Source organism: Ochlerotatus camptorhynchus, unplaced genomic scaffold, assembly GCF_037179485.1.
Source record: "Ochlerotatus camptorhynchus isolate MF236.1 unplaced genomic scaffold, CSIRO-AGI_Acam_v1.1 ptg000614l, whole genome shotgun sequence".
NCBI classification, from domain to species: Eukaryota; Metazoa; Arthropoda; class Insecta; order Diptera; family Culicidae; genus Ochlerotatus; species Ochlerotatus camptorhynchus.
The window spans coordinates 208,469-223,053 of record NW_027041093.1 but is presented as its reverse complement, the minus strand read 5'-3'; the positions used below and the strand labels follow the sequence as shown (position 1 = coordinate 223,053).

The 14,585-nt window shown below is 35.4% G+C and overlaps 1 protein-coding gene across 1 annotated transcript; it reads right to left on the bottom strand.

Moving 5' to 3' along the window:
* Positions 1-12,847: 12,847 nt before the first annotated feature.
* On the bottom strand, positions 12,848-14,348 carry ftz (fushi tarazu). Its single transcript, XM_065237394.1, has 2 exons — positions 13,486-14,348; positions 12,848-13,223 (listed from the first exon to the last, which is right to left on the bottom strand). The coding sequence occupies exons 1-2, from the start codon at positions 14,346-14,348 to the stop codon at positions 12,848-12,850; spliced, it is 1,239 nt and encodes a 412-aa protein (XP_065093466.1).
* Positions 14,349-14,585: the final 237 nt, after the last annotated feature.

Genomic DNA, 14,585 nt, shown 5'->3' with positions numbered 1-14,585 from the left:
AAGCCCATCCACATTCAAGATTCGTCAATCGTTGGTTCAATCCCAAGCTCCTTCGCCATATATGATTGTTAGGACACCAATTCAGCTTATCGTTTACCAAAACGAACCCTGCTGCAAACCCAACTCTTTTATCCAACATCCCAGTGATTTCTCGTGGAAGTGCAGAGGTGTTCTCGGCTTCCATCAAAGCAAGTTTCACGTCAACACATTCCTACCCCTTCCTTTCTTGACCTGTGTTTGGGCGCGGCCGGCGCTGGTATTGCCTAGTTTTAGATCACCAGTTTTTACACATTGAGGATGATTGCTAGTCCCAAGCATCGTCTCTGTGTAATTACAGCTGGTCTGGCAATAACAGAGTAGCAACCGTGGGCGGTCAATCATGCTCATGCTCATGCAATAAAATAACGAAGATATGTGACTTTGAAGAATACCATATCGGGACCCATTTCAGGGCAGGTAAATCAATTATCTCGAAAACCTAATTTCAAAGTCGGTGTTTGCGATAACTCAAATGCAATACATCCGAATGTTATAGAATTCTTTTTGTCTATTGTTTCGAACTGTTTATTTATGGCCTTGATCGTTCGGATTTCACATATTATTGAAATTTGAAAGACAGTTTTTGATCTGTTTATCTGAGTTGTTTTAATTTTTTTTAAAGCCCGCCATTGTGACAATAAATCCATCGATCGCTGCCTGAATTGACTGATTGTTAATGCAACCCCTTTGAATTTTTAGATTTACGATAATTTCTACTTGTGTCAGCGTGGCTACGTCTTTTTAAGAAATCCTCCTCCTGGGAGCAGCATCCTGGGGAACAAACACCACCAGGAAACATATAATATTATGATATTAGAAGACGAATGAAAGAACAAAAATTGTATGAAAATCGATTTGAAATATGTCGCTTACTTTTCGAGAAATAAATAAATCACAAAATTTTGCTTTTCTATGGGGTTTGACCCCTTAATTATCGCAATAATGTAATATAATAATAAATATTTTCTAAAGTTAAGATAACTCAATCTCCTTTTTCTATGGTTAAAACAGTAGAATCTATTGATTTTATATTGTGGATTTTTTACGGGCATCCACAGCTATTTCCAGCATCCTTTAACAAATTGAACTGATTTTTTTTTATTTGAGTATGTGTGGGACAAACTTAAATGCTAATGCCTTAACATTTAGGAAAAAAATATGCTTCCCTAGGGCATAAAATTGAGTAAAAAACAAAAAAAAATTGTTGAGAAGATTGAAGCACTGTGAAAAAAATTTGTTATAAAATTAATAACTAATGAAAATAAAAAAAGTTGAGGAGCACACTACGCTGTTTGTAACTTTCTGTTTTGAAAGTTATGGGATGCGTTTACTGTTAAAAATAATCACTGTAATCATTCACTTCCGCTAATAGTTACGCCTTCCGTTTTAAATTATCTAGCATTCCAACTTGCCCCGGTGTACATTATATTTGATGTTTATTGTATGAAATTGAAAAACGCGATTAAATACAAACCACTGGTATGCATAGATATTAAAATAAGGCCAAAACGAGTGAGTTATTAATTAAGCAACATTACTTATATGTTTCTTTGTAGCTCGAAGGCTTGTAGCTGTTCAGTTTCTGTCGGCAATGTTTCTGTATGACAGACAAAAAATGCCAAATTCAAAATTGTTCAGGAAAAGCTTTTTCTGTCCATGCATTATGGTAAATTTTCACCGCAGTTTGATTTAAATAGATTATTCTAGATTAACATTTTAAAAGGTCATATTTGCTCTGATCCGTTCCCTTAATCGATTTTCTCTTTCGTTAATAACTCATAAGCTATTAATAACTTATTAGCTACTGTACCTAGAGTGGTTCAAATTATCTATTTTCCTCCACCAGGCTCAATCGATTCCAAATCAAGCCCTGATTACTCTCCAAAATGTTGAGCTAATTTGGTTGTGTTGATTTTATATTATCTTACATCTTTGTCAGACGAGAACTTCTAATATGTTTGTGAATTTCAGTAACAGTTTCTGAGATCAATATGCGAGTGTTTTGGGAGCAATCAACAATTTCAAGTTGCTTACTAAATTACTAAGCTATTAACCACTGTTGTCTTAAAAAAAAACTAACAAGAATAAATATAGAGATGAACTAATTAATTAATTAATTTAGCTTTATTTAGGAGGCTTTCAGCCTTAGGCTGGTTCGCCTCCGACAGAGATGAACTAGCCTTCGGCTAAAAATCTCTTAAAAAAGAAAAAAAAAAACAAGAATAAATAAAAAGTTGAATTTTGAAACAATGCTGAAGATTGATCCTTTGTTAAGTGACACAAAAGCTTCTGATTTTGTAAAAATGTGGGAGGAATAACTCAATGCAGCATATATGGATTCTAACATTTGGCCCGTGGTTAAAAAAGGTTGGGCAGGCCTGGACCTATACAGTAACAACCAGTACGTTGACAAATTTCACATCGCATGATGGGAATGAAAAAATGTCAAAAAATAACAGAACCATTTACTTTTACCGAAAAAAATAACATCTATGGATGTAATATTGTGCATATCTGATTTTTTGTAATTACATCATTTTTTATACATGAGCATGAATGGTTGATCAATATCACAATCTCTTTTGTTGCTTACACTGCAATCCATATTTAAGAAGTAAACAATGTTTCATTGTTCATTAATTCATTTCAAACAACCTTGCTGAAGAAGTCAATTATCTATCTCTAATGGTTTACGTTTTATACTATTTTGTAATAAGTAAGGTCACCCAAAAATGGGTTTTGAAAATAATCTTTTTACAAACTGCTTTTACGCAAATCATTTGTTCTAGACACTTAAGAATGGTACACATAAATAGGCTCAAGTAACAAAATTGTTATCTCTTTTATATAAACATTTATAATCGATTTTGATTTAAACAATAAAACCTGAACTAATCCGCCTATGGTGAAATCTTACCCTTTTAACAAATAAAAATTCTACCAAAAGTACCATGGATGTGATTTAATCCATGAATTCTGATGTAAGTTAAGGTATCGCATGATGGATTTTGACCCAAGTAAGAAACTGGCCACTGTACGGGGATTTCCTAAAACATGGCCAGATGTGATCAGTGTGGCCTGGCTTTAACTGATAACCATTGATCTGGGTTTTGAATTCTCATTTCATATGAGGTTTTATTAGTTTTAGGACGGATTGGCCTATAAAAACCGGATCATGTTCCAGTCATATCTCCGGAACCAGTTGACCGGTTTCCAAAATATATGCGTTCTATAAGATCTAAGTGGTGGTTGTTGTGTCCTATTCGGTCCAGTGGTTGTCGAGAAACACGACATAGTTTTCAAAATCCGTGTTTGCCGGATATTGTTCCATGCATATCTCCGGAATCAGTTTACCGATTCCAAAGATACACAACAAAAAATAAAATTTAATATTTTTTTCTGTTTATTAAAAAAACAATGATACCATGATACCTGATGTTTGTTGCGTTCAATTCGGTAACTGAATTACGTAGATGAACTAGTCAAATTCTAAAAATCTCCCTAATAAAGAAAAAAAATATCGGTTCGCTGGTTACCGAGAAACACGACTTAGTTTCCTAAATCCGTAATTTAAGAAAATTGTGTCGTCCATTTTTCCGGAAACAGTTGACTGTTTCTATAAAAATTTAACAGCGTTTCATGTGACCATACAATCTTTCATTTTCGGATTGTTGCGCTCTATTCGATTCAGTGGTTGTTGAGAAAAACAACATAGTTCCCTTAATCTGTGTTTTTTTTTTCGGATCTTGTGCAGACTAGATCTCCGGGTTCGGTTGATTTATTTCAAAAATAATCAAAAGCAATATATAAGACTATGGAACATTTGGTGGTTGTTGCGTTCAATTCCGTTCAGTGGTTGCCGATAAATACGTCTTAGAAATGTTTTCGTTACTTTTATTAGCCAATTAGATTTTGGGGAGCATAATGTAGTCTGTAAGTGCTTTTCAAAATGCACATGAGTTGATTTGTGAGTACCTACCACACTTATAATGCACTTTGCCTATACCTTATACATGACGTATAAAGTGGAATCCAACAACCCTTTCCCTCATGAACTTGATTTACTCTTGAGTTAACATTATAACATTGCCTTCAACTAAGAGATGAACTAGCCTATGGCTAAAAATTCTCTAAAATATTTGCCTTTAACATGAGCATTTAGATCGTGTAATTAAGATCTTATTGGAATTGAAGCGTTTTTGTTAACGGTAGAAGGATACACAGGACATTTTTGATGCAACATTTTCCATTTTGCTAGTAAAACTAGTGATTCATAGATGGCCATTGCTGAAAAAATCGCCTTTGGAACAAAAAATTTGGCTTATTTTCAAATAGTCTTCAAAAGAACTGTACAATGAAAATTTACTGGATTGTATTTGGCATTAACAATGTATTGATTTTTGTTCAACCTGCGTCAGCTGAATTTCACTTTCGTTCCATCATTAATCTTCGAATAAGAAATTGAAGAATACCATATTATTCTTCGAGGGTGAAACGCGGATGGAAATTTTTCGGGCAAATATCACGTTCTACATACGAATGTATAGGCATTCCAACCACTCATTCCAATGTAGCTGCTGTCATGTTTCGGTTTAGACTGATTGTTTTTATTGAAATATTTTTGCGTGCTGCTACCGTTTCGTCTGTGGCTTTTTGGCACCCATTTTTGTATGTTTACATAGGAAAATTACAAGTGCGATACGGAGATGACTAGAAAATTCATTAATCAACTTGTCAGCGTGGTAGCCTTTTCCAATCGAGGGAAATTCTGTCAGCTGCCTTCTTTAAAGTTGTTAAGGCAGTTTGAAAGTGCATTTTCTTTTTTTTTTCAATGAACGAACTAGAATCGGACACTTCATAGAAGCCTGTCGTCAACAATTCGAGCTACCTATCGAATATAAATCACACTACACCTCGGGTTAAAACGGAATTCATACCGGTGCGTGCATTCGAAATATATGCTTTGACTGGGACCGGCCTGTTGAGAGGCTCGAAAAGCTATGCTAATAAATAACTATAATTTGTTGAAGTTTATAATTTATTTCTTTATTTTCATCGTGTGCTTTTTTTTGAGAATGTATTATATTTATAGTCAAATGATAGAGCAATGACAGATAAAGCAGTGTATCTAATCGTTGGAGGCGCTCAGGAAATTGTTGTATTTTTCTACTTAAAAGGAACCGATGTTTTTTTCCTGTATTTCACTACCTACTAATACGTCGTCTACCGCAAGCCAATGTTTCAATGTGCTTCAATGTGCCAGCTCAACTGGTTCTATGCTTAGGGTTTTGGTGATACATTTCAGCATGAATGAACAATAATCGTATCCCAGTGTCTTATAGCGGTAGCTTAAAACTACAGCACTACAAAGGAAACACGAGAGGTGAAGCAGAAAGACAGCATTAATTTATTAGGTTAAAATTATTTAATATATAATATATTGCGTTTGCGTTTGTGCAAGCGTCACACGACATTGGACTGGTAGGAGTAGAAGAAACAGGTAAACGTGTGATGCCTACCTGAAGGAAGCCTGCAAAGGAACCTGAAAACATTCACTAATTTATATGGGAAATGTTCCAAATTTGGTTAAATTTATACCTTTTTAAGCTTTGCTTTGACGGTTTGAGGCTGATTTTGTAATTTATGAATAAGAGTAAGCTTTTATCGCAGTATATCCTCTTGGACTAAAACAGACCGCCATAGATTATAGTGAGGCAGATCGAGTTCCAATTGGTCAGCTGGAGTTGGAGAAGTTTTTTTTTTCTTTGGGTAGCTTGTGAATTGTACATTTGCTTTTGAACTGACCGTTGTTTTGTTAAGCAATCGCAGCTATCAAGTTCCGAAACGCAAAGTAGCTGAGCTACACAGAGGAAAAATGCGAAAATTCAAATCAGAAAAATGATTAAAAAGCCGACCCGTTGTTCTTACGCTTTTGTGGAGAGCGAAGAAGGAGATAAATCTTACGACATGGTTAAAATTAATTAGAATTCATCTTCTCTGTTGTTTTAGTTGTTCATGCGCTTATTCCGTTTCAGTGAAACGGATTCCTTTTTTTTGCAGCTCCACGTATCAAACGTATATATTTCAGTCCGTGTCAAGCAATGCCGGTCTTGTTCCTTATTCGTAGTCGTGGTGGAGAAATGAAAACTTAAACAAAGTCGATGCTAACTTTTTGATGAAAAAGTAGCTGATAACGATCACATTTAGTTTAAAGTATATGGTCATTAAAATTTTTCAATTTTCAACCACTGGTGTTGAATATGATTATTTCTCTTCAAGTCGGTCTTTTTGTAGGTGAAACAAGATAGTGAACCGCACTAACTGGACAGTAGAAGAATGACTTACGATGAACTTGTGGATCAAGTTTCTTTTACTCGGTAGCATTCTCATTTTGAGTATTCTTCGGTGGGCTGTTCATAAATCACGAAAACACATTTTAGGGGCGGGGTGGGTATTGTTTGATGAGTGTTGCAAATTGGTATGGATGATTGTGTCCGTGGGTGGATGGGCGGCTAAAACCTCCCAAAAACGGTCTACGTAGATTATGGACAGCTCCTTGGCAGTATGGTTGCAAAGAGTCCATACAAATAAACAAAACTTTGATTGATCCTGAACTCATTGTGTAAAATTTCAAACGCAACATCCAACCCCATGTGAAAGTACATCCTGGGCTACAGTTGTCATCAAATATATTGCAATTTTTTTCTGAATACTCAAAAAATAATAGATTCACACTTATTTTCATAAAAAAAGGAGCAATTGACCAAATATTTGTAACTATAGAAACACCTCTAATTGAGGTTAATGTTTGAATAAGATCGAATTAATTTTGATTTATCTTTTAAAAAAATCATCGGTTCCTAATTTGGGCCCCTACTTTAATTCAGCGATCGGCTAAATTTACAATAGCGACCAAAAATATCCATTAGTACCGTCCCAATGACGCGTTCATCTAGATAAGCTTGATAAATAGTAGATTTTTAGCGATTGGCCTAATCTTAGATCCATAGGCTAACATTAGAGCCATTTCCCCTACATGTTTGCAGGAGAAAGTGCAATGAAAAAAAAAAAGAGTTTTAGCCACGGGCTAGCTCATCTTCGAAAATTAAAAAAAAATCTCATATCGTATAATAAATGTGTTTTGGGCGTCTTTTAAAAGGTTCGTCGAGAAATTGAGAACCATTTTAAGTTATTGATTTTACTTCAATTACAGAAATTATAATGGTTTAAGGTGATTGTTTTAATTACGAAGACTCATTACTTCATAATTAAATTCAGGTTTGAGACTTGTATATAAAAAGGGCATTAATGGAAATGGAAGGAACCACCATATCGTAGAATACTATTGAATATTTTTTTTTTCTTTTTTTATTATAGTAATTTTAACGCTCTTGGGTCATTCGTGACTTGTCCGGAGGTGAGATTTGAACTCGTGACTTTGGCGTGAGAGGTATGGATGGTAACCTACGCCGGGGTCGCCCCCAACTATTATTGAATATCTTTGGAATCGGTTCTAGAGATATGGCTGAAACATATGCCAGTAGGTGGGGGTGAATCACTTCTTCGTGGTGCGTTACGGCGTAAGAGCTACCAAAGAATCCTTGTTGCCTTGTCTTGCTTCATTTTTGCATCTTTTGATTGAAAATCTTTAGTTTTTTGGCTGTTTTCAAATAATTAACTTAGTTTATTTATGAAATATTACTTTTATATCATTTTTACATCATGACTTGTGTTAACTTGGGATGTGCTATGAGAACATTTTGGATATACAACTAATAACTGGAATATTGCATATTTCCTGATTATAAGTAGCATTTTTTATTTACGAACAAAATAGTGCATAAGCGAGTTTTACCGGTTTTACCGGTATTGATTTTTCCATGAACGACAAACAGGGTTTCAAAAAACACCCGACAAATGACAAGCCTAATAGTGATGGATTAATATGACGTGTACTTAACTAAGAACACGGGACGTACTGCAATAGTTCAAATTACTGGTCGGATATACTACAGTAGATCAAATTACTCACCGCCAAGAATTGATCGGGTTGCCTCCGAAGAAGTGGTCAGAATTTTAATTTAGGCAATTTAGCTTTCCAGATTGCGGATGAAATTGTGTTTTTTCGGTCGCGGTTTTTTCGTTGACTTCTGTCACTTTTTTCAAATATTTTTGCATTTTTTATAAATATCTAAAGCTATACAGTAGGAAATTAGGGCCTTTTAATAACACTTTTGATGTGTGCTGCTGCGAAAAAAGCATCTTCAAGCAAGAGGAGGAGGACGATGGCGACCATAATGTCTTAAGACAGGATCCATAGACACATAATTTGGTGAGATCTTTTCATATTATTTTACTGACAATGGATATTCCCAATCGTGTTTTACATCATGCTTTATTAAATACGCGTTGGATTCAAAGCATTGATCTGAATCTGAATGTGTGCTTGCAGTTCCATTAGCCATGTGATATCGGAACTGTAGACATGTGGAGCTTATGGCTTCTGAAAGTGACTTCGAAATTTGTATGAATTATCAAACATTTAAAAATGGGTTTCTGGATCAACAGCAGAGCTAGCACTTTCTAATTCCCGGACTAAAGGTGCTTTCAGTTATCTGCGGCACACAATATTTTGAATATTAACTTGTATGATAAATGACGCTCCTTTTATATGCATCATAGTGATAGAAAATCACATTACTTTTTTCAACTGTGTAGGCTAAGAACCATTTTCAACCAACTTGGCCAAATTAGAGAACGATTATTCTCAAGGAAATGATAAAAATGTGTTTTTATTGCATTATACTCAATTCTGTAACGCGATTTTTTTTCGCCTCGATTTTTAATCGTTTAATCTCAAATTGCTACCAAGTGTAATGCAACATGTTTCAAAACAAAAAAAAAACCAAGGATAATATGATGGAATTAAAAAAATGTGTACCCATACTGCATAAGGGCAAAATAAAAAATTAAATAGCGTAAAAACATAATTGAGTGTTATTTGATTACAATTGTAATACCGGTGGTCATAGCCTTCTTCGATGCCACGCTTGTAATTGCGTCACATCATTTTTTTTTATTACACTTGATATCAAAAAACATAATTTTGCACTAACTTTTGAAAGTTTCCGAAACATAAGGATGTGATTTTTTAAAAGTTGATAGATTCCTTCAGACAATGCCAAATTGGAAGAAAAAATTATCTGTTTTTATACATCATCTGTAAGAGCTTTGTTTTCTGAGCACAACGTTGTTTTTTTTCGAACTCACAGATTTTTATCTCGAGCTTTAAATCAAGATTTAATGCAAGATAATAACTTCACTGTTTGACACTCAATTGACAGCTCGCTCCCATGAAGAGTCTCACCGAGGGGCGCTAAGATGGTGATTTTTGCGAATGTAATCGCTCTATTTGAAATTGTTAGAAGACACGGTTTTTCGAAGGTGCCCTCAACGCTAATTGAATTAGAGTGTGAGCACCGAAATGATGATTTGCGGTAGTGATAGATGGGCTCTTCGCAATGCGCCATGGTATGAGAGGTCCCATGTTGAAGCTTCGTCAAGCTTCGTCTACAATTTCGACTTCTACATCAACACAGCAGCTAAACTTGGTGAGCTCGTTCCATTTGGTAAATTTTTATCTTTTCAAAGCAGTAACGTTGGGAGATCACCTTTTGAGATGCGTTACTGGTATAATATCTACCACCGAACCCTAGGGTTGACAAATTCAAACTAGGGAATCACGATTTTCCAATTATCGTTTTATTCCTTGTTACTTTTTATGACTTGATAATAGTGACAAGACTGGGGCAGTTTTTTTTTTTAATTCTTTATTAAGGAGATTTTTAGCCTATGGCTAGTTCATCTCCGAAGAAAGGAGAGGGCTCAGAGTGAGTAACCTCTAGATACATGGTATATTAACATTTAGTTAATAACTTTGGTTGCTGGCTCTTCAACTTATATGAAAAAATAACAATATATAAAATAATGAAACAGAGGAACAACAGAAAACAAAATGATTTAAGACAAGCTAAAAACGATTAATCCAAACAAAACAGAGCTCAGCTGGCATGTGTTCAATAGGGGAAATCCATCCAGCTGAGATGTCCCGACGGCCGAAAGAAATTCCTGCTATACCAAGTGGTAGATTTTGGCTTCTTTTAAGAAGGTTACTAGTGCTGCCGAGGCCGAAGTATCATTCCCGAGCAGATCGCTGATGCTGGAAGTTAGGCAGAGTGACTCCCGATGATTTTGGGACTCCGGGTAGTTGCACAGGATGTGTTCGACGGTGTAGGGTACCCCACATATGATGCAGCTTCTGCGAAACGGCAGGCCACCATAGTCATAGTAGAGTTTGGTGTGCCCGGTTCGAAGCCGCGAAATCACGCGTTGATCCCTCAAGACTGGGGTAGTGACCACCGCCGTTATGCATTTCTATATTGTATATTTCATTTTTCCTTTCTTTTTGTCCTTCTCCTTTTCCTTTCCCTCTTCTCTTTTCAGAAAGCGAGTAATGGCGCTATACCCATAAGTCTTAAAGGGCTAGGACAAGAGTTAGTGCTCAGAAGAAAATGGAGCATCACTTAACCTTTCTAGCTTTGATGCTTCCAACGACCAACCAATCATATAATTACCAAAATCGGAACGTACGGTACGAGATGTCCACGTTTCATCAATTTATTGGATTCTGAAGCATCGTGTTTAAATATTTGATTTAAACAGGCCCGTTGTTTTCTGAATCATCTTGCCCCTTAAATGCTGCACAGTAGGCCTGGCCGTTTTGATATGTGTGACGCATCTTCGATGTGAAACATAGATCAAATAGACAAGAAAAATGATGTAGGTATATATATCATTTTCCAGGATGCTTTCAAGAACTGGCTGTGTTGGTGTTAGATTAGATTAGATAAGACAATTTAGCTTTCCATATTGACATCATTCAGCAATTGCTTGACTTGTTTTCTTAGCTACGTATTCACGCGGCTTTGATGGCATTTAATTCAAATTCAGCTCATTTGAGTTCCACCATGTTATTCCAGGTTTTGAAATATACTTTCGATTTTGCTTTGCATGCAGTGTACTGTATGCAAATAGTCTTAATGTTCAATTTGGAGAAATTAGAAGCTTTTTAGATTACCTTTAAATAAGTTGTATTTTGAATAATGGGGGTTGCAATTATCAATATGCGAATAATTCATGATGTTCGTTTCAGTATCGGTACTGTAATCTGATTGGGCAAAATACGTTTTCAATTGCCATACTTGTGAATGAATACAGACCGCCTTCTTTTTTATCTTTGAATGTTTCCCTCGCAGATAATCCTACAACTTCTGAATGGATGAAAACGAAACAAAAATGCAAGTCATCCGTATGCTAGAACCAAATAGGATTATCCATGAACAGAAAAAAAAAGATGTTCTGAAAATGGAGACTTTACTTTATCGCTGACTCATTCTCGAATCCTGGGCATTCATTTACTACATAGGGCAGCGGTACTCTTCCTGAAGTTCACGTACCCTTAATTACCCTCAAAAGTTGTCAATTATTTCCATGTTTTCAATGGAATTTGGTTGTGGTGTGTTACTTACAAGTGTACTTCTTCCGAAATGAGATTGGTAAATTAGATCAACAATGAAGATTTTCATTATTTAAAACCTTCGATAATTACTACTCCATTTTGGAATTATAATAATGTAAACGAAACTAAACTAAACTGCTGAATTAAAATCTTTTTATATAACCGATCAAAAATAGCTGTTTAGCTTCAAGACGACTGAATTTAGACAATTTTAATAAGGGTGCTTGAAAACAACACTTAACTTAAATTGCTCAAACTTTATACAGACCAAGTAGAAGGCGACATGCGGATCCTTCGCAGACTACGAGGCTGGCAAGGTGTGGCCATGGATCAAGAAGTGTGGAGAAGGCTTAACCTGATTGGTATGGTATGGTATTATACAGAATCAGGCTTCAAGCAAATCACTTTGAACTTCTTTTTTTTTAGAAAACAAAATATATTATGAATCACTTTCACATCAAAGAGGATGCACTGCAAAAACGGTGAAACTAAAATGCAATTTTAATTGTCACAAAATAGCAGCGAATGTAATCGAATTGAAGCTTAAGCAATTAACATTCATTGCTGGAACAGAAGATTAATTAAACAAATTAACTCCTGGAACACATATTTTTGGCCAAACTATATATTTAAACATTACGCATCTTGATACAAAAACTTACCGCTCAAGAAAATAATTGACCCCCTGACGATAATAGGTACAAAAACTCATGAAGCCGTCATTTCCCCTACCTAGAAAAATGATCGTGTCTTTCAGCCAACTATAGTTAATGATAATTCGTACTTATTGTCGTCACTTCTTCATTCCTTTTTGAGGACAGGGGGAACACTGTGTGAGATTTACCGAAACCATCTGTTCCTGCTGCTCTCTTTTGGGGTTTCGTTTAGGCTCTCAGTATGATTTCTCTGTTGTGAACATAAACAGAAACAGCAGTAGTCCTCGGTATATTTGAAATGGAAACCATACAAAGCAGATACTGTAGATATTGGAATTGCGTTCTCGATGATTGAGGGATATAAGAAATTTATGATTTTTGTTATTTAATTTTACTTTTTGGCAAAATAGCTTAAAATTTAAATTTTTACATAATACTTTAACACATATATGTACACATCATGAACTTACTGTACAAATTAGGAACATAGTTAATTGGCTTCAAAGGCATCACGGATTTGAATTCACTAGGAGCATATGGGTGTCAATACCAAAATACCATTGACTACTTGTCATTATATTAGAGATGTATAATGTTGATAATTATTTCCTAGCATTGACGCTGATTCATAACATCTGTAATGGTGCTGCGATATTTGAACTGGACCATATCCTAATTGAGTTGAGCCGATTGGTTGACAGTTGGTGGATGAAGAAGATTCATCGAATGAGTGTGCGGGGCTCAATACTGATTTATCTTTTTTGGCCTTCATTCTGCGGTTCTGGAACCAAATTTTGACTTGACGTTCAGTTAATCGTAAGCCATTGGCAACTTCAATACGACGTCTTCTTGTAAGGTACCTATTTGAATGAAATTCTTTTTCCAGCTCTAACGTCTGATAGCGCGAATAGGACTGCCGAGTGCGTTTGGATGATTCTTTATCAGAAACTGGAAAGTAGAATACAAAAGTTATTGTTAATCATTTGAATTTATACTTATATGTAGATATATTTATATTTGTAATTTATATGTATATAAGGTAAATATACCAGTCAGACTAGAATTTACTATTATGCCTATGTCATAATTGCAACATAGTTGTAATAGGATTGATAAAATTACTGGAACACCTACCCTATATAGATATATATGTCTATATATATAATATGGTTTATTAACTTACCGTTTATAACATCAGTGTTTTCAATTTTATCAGAGTCCAGCTGCTGTGATTGCGATGATACAGCAGGACCAACATATTTGGGAGAAACTGGTGGAGTACTCACACATTCGTAGCTTGGTACAATTACACGAGCGGGCGTAGTTAGTGTGAGGCTCTTGGTGTTATTTTGGAGTCCATTCTCCAAAAAGCTGTCAATGCTGTCTTCAGTTTTATTTGGAGAAGGTGGAATAAATTCAGGTACTATATGATCACTTGGTGATAGCATGATATCTGTTGCATTGGAAGTACTATATCCTGGATTATACTTCAACTTTTTAGCTGGGTTGGTCAGAAGTGCCCGTAATGCTGGTGAGTCTTCTATACTTGTGAGACATGCCACTTTCCTTTTATTTACTGCGATAGGATTATTTACAGAGTGATTATTTTTTAGCAAAGGCTCGTCTTTCCCTTTATCGCCAAAAAAGCTTGTATTTAAATTTTTCTCTGGCGTTACTTCAGCATGCTGAACATCTTTAGTTGTAGATTGGTTATTATTGTGTGAAAAGTACTCACATTGGTATGCATAGTAGTTTTGACGATTGTTGAGTGACTGCTGATAATAGTTTTGATTACCGTAGTAATGACAGTTGTTGAAATAATTATCATTAATTCTGGTCGATGAACCATCTTGTTCCGGAAGGTTTGAATTCGAAGATGATGTTCCACCTTGCGTATCAGTTTGATTCTGAATGCTTGGTTCATTTACATACAAGCTCTGATTATTTGCACACTGTGTGGCTGCAGCTGAATACTGGTATCCATTTTGGTAGTCATAGTTTTGTTGACCGTAGTTATAACAGGCATTAATGTAACTGGAACTGTATTCCGGATAGTAAGGATAAGCTGCCGCCATAATCACTTCTGTATTTTTCAATTCGAAATGAAACTTGTTAACGAAGCACGAATATAGACTGTTAAACAAATACGACTAAGAGGAATATCGTTATATTCCAACCTATTCCGATCGCATCACGATGCAAAATGACATCTATCGCTGGATTGATTTTCGAATTTTGACAACATACTTTTGGCACACGACCGGCACAAAATAAATAACATAAAATATGTTGTTTCTGTCCCCTTCCGACAA